Here is a 2,572-nt window from a genome sequence, read left to right on the forward strand (position 1 = left end):
AAAAAAAAAAAACTATATTGATTAATTTATTATGTTAATTAAGCAATAAAAAATTCTTCACAATAAAATTGTCGAGTCTCTACCAACATAAAAATAAATTTGAATCGTCTATAATTCTCCTCTTAACTAATTGTGTAACTAAATTCAATGATCCAAAAAACATTGAATAACATAATTAAAAATATTTCAAACCATAATTATCTTTTGACTGTTCTATAATCAACTGTTAAATTTAATTATAATAAAATTTTCATCATAATTTTAGAGGATCGAAATCCCTCCAAAGACAACGTTACAATTTACATGGAAGAACAAAAGAATTTTGCAATTAATTAATCCGTGAACGTGACGCCATTTTGAATTTTCAGCCATGGCATCTCATCAGAACAACTTTCCGGCAAACTCTTTAATCTCTTCATCCGCCGACGAAGAAGATGAATAAGAGGCGAGGCGTCTTAGCTCAGACAGACTCCTGCCAAGCTGCAATGCCATCTTCATCTCAAAAATCTCTCCTTGCTCCCTCATCCTCTCCTCCTCCCCCAAACTGAACTCTATCTCCTCCTCTAATCTCCGATAGTATCCCGCACAGTTCCTAAACAGCTCGAACACCATCCCCACCTGCCCTCCGTGCTCCAGCGTGTTCACCACCGCTGCAAGCGCTCCTCCGACCACTGCCAACCCAGAGCCATGGTTACCGCCGATGGTCGAAGCAGCAGCAACTCCGGCGAGCAGAGGGCCGGCGAAAGATAAGAACTTGTTGATGTTAAGCACCAATTGTCCGAGGCTGACATACTGTTTCTCATCCTTGGCTTTCAGGACTCTCAAAACTCCCCTCATCTCCTCTTCCTTCTCACTGCTCCACCCATTCCGGCCAAGCACTTGCTTCCGCCGCGGCTGCCTCTGCTTCGGCCACCACCTGGTAGGTTCAACTACTTTGGGAAATTTTTCTAGCATTCCCGGGAGCAGGGGAAGCGGATACGCCTTTTGCAGCGCGAGAACCTTATCCATGGCCTCTGCTACATCCGATTCACTCAAGTTACCCGCACCCAAGCTGAGAGTTGCATGGATTGATCTCTCCAGCTGCTTAAAGAGACGGGTGGCGTTCCGCTGCTCTTCAGCAAGCTGCGAAGGCTGAATCTTGTTGACGAGCAGCATTAGTCCTGCGGCTGAAGTGAAGAGAACGGCGGAGGAGAGGTTCAGAGAGACAGATGCCTCTGCTTCAGTCATGGAGCCGATGGCGGCCATAAGAGAGGCGGCGAGGGTGATGGAATTGATGGAGTGGAGGAAGAGGTGGTTCCAATTGTTCCTCTGCTCGCCAATTATGGCATGCATTTCTGCGCGCTCTGCGGCTGTCTCTGCTATGGCAAGGAGCTTGGTGGTGATTAAGCCGTTTTCCTGCTCCTCTTTCTGAGTTGCCAGTTTGTCATTATCAACGGTCGACATTTCTCTGAGCGTGCTGAGTTCATGAAATGGGATGAGAGATTGAAGGCTTGGAAGGAATAAAGGCTTGATCTTTGGCCCGACGGGAGCATGGAGGTTTGCTCCCCATCTTCCACGGCAGTGCGCGAGCTCCGGCAGCCTAATGGGAGAAGATCGGAGGCAGTGGGCTTGTATGGCGGCCATCTTCTTTGTATAAATCTTAGGTTCTGATTTGTAGTGTTGAGATTAGGATGGAGAGGGAGGGTATTTATAGATGCATGAATGCGGGGAAGATGATGTTTGAATTGTTAGTAGTTGTAGACGTTGTCAACGGAGACCACGCTGAGACGTTTGAATTAGAGACCATGGAAGTTGTCAATCTATTGAAAGTGTGTTTGACTTTTTAGGATTGTGCTAGGAGTACGAGATCTTTTATCAAATTCAAATTTTTGTGGGAGCTCAGCTTGAGTTCTATTTGAGTTTGATTCACATTGAGATTATTATACTTGCTAACACAACTAATTTAATAAAATAAGTTTCATAATTAAATTATTTGGAAAATTAATCATAATATTTTTAAGAACTTGTTGACCTTAAAAAAATAAGTATTTAAATTATATTATTCATAAAGAAGCTTAAATCGAACATTCTTAACAAGTTTATTCACGAACTTTATATGATATTTTTCATGACATAAATTAATCGAGCATTAAATTTTTTTAAACTTGTTTGTTTAGCATCCTATCTGCAAAAGTGTTCAAATTTGTTCAAATAGTTAATCAAATTTACGTACCCTACAATTCTATATATTTACATATCTAACACCTAGAGTTTTATATTTCACATTTATCACACTTTTGTGTCATAAATATATGCATGAGAATGTGTCTTTTTCTCTTCTAAAAGTAAATGATGGTGTGATCCTTTTTATGTGATATTAAAGTTTTAAGTGCCATACATATAAACATAAAAAAATTATATTTTTCTTCTCAAAACTATGCATATTCTGTTGAGAGTACAAAATGCCATAATCGCTTGTCAAATATTTTTTAAAAATTCGAAATGTCAACATTAAAGCTCCTCAGACAAAATTGATAGTGGTATGATTGAAGGGTCCAACTAGAGGTTGACACATGTCTATATTACTACTGAT

The 2,572-nt window shown here is 40.2% G+C and overlaps 1 protein-coding gene across 1 annotated transcript; it reads right to left on the bottom strand.

Annotated features, from left to right (window-relative positions):
- Positions 1-375: 375 nt before the first annotated feature.
- On the bottom strand, positions 376-1,756 carry LOC110021012 (probable F-box protein At4g22030). The gene has a single exon (XM_020719332.1). It carries the CDS (start codon positions 1,621-1,623, stop codon positions 382-384), a length of 1,242 nt encoding a protein of 413 aa, XP_020574991.1. The 5' UTR covers positions 1,624-1,756; the 3' UTR covers positions 376-381.
- Between the last annotated feature and the right edge of the window lie 816 nt (positions 1,757-2,572).

This window comes from Phalaenopsis equestris, unplaced genomic scaffold (genome assembly GCF_001263595.1).
Source record: "Phalaenopsis equestris unplaced genomic scaffold, ASM126359v1 Scaffold000114, whole genome shotgun sequence".
Taxonomy (NCBI): Eukaryota; Viridiplantae; Streptophyta; class Magnoliopsida; order Asparagales; family Orchidaceae; genus Phalaenopsis; species Phalaenopsis equestris.

Coding starts and splice junctions, on each gene's coding strand:
- LOC110021012 (XM_020719332.1), bottom strand. CDS start 1,623: ATGGCCGCCATACAAGCCCACTGCCTCCGATCTTCTCCCATTAGGCTG.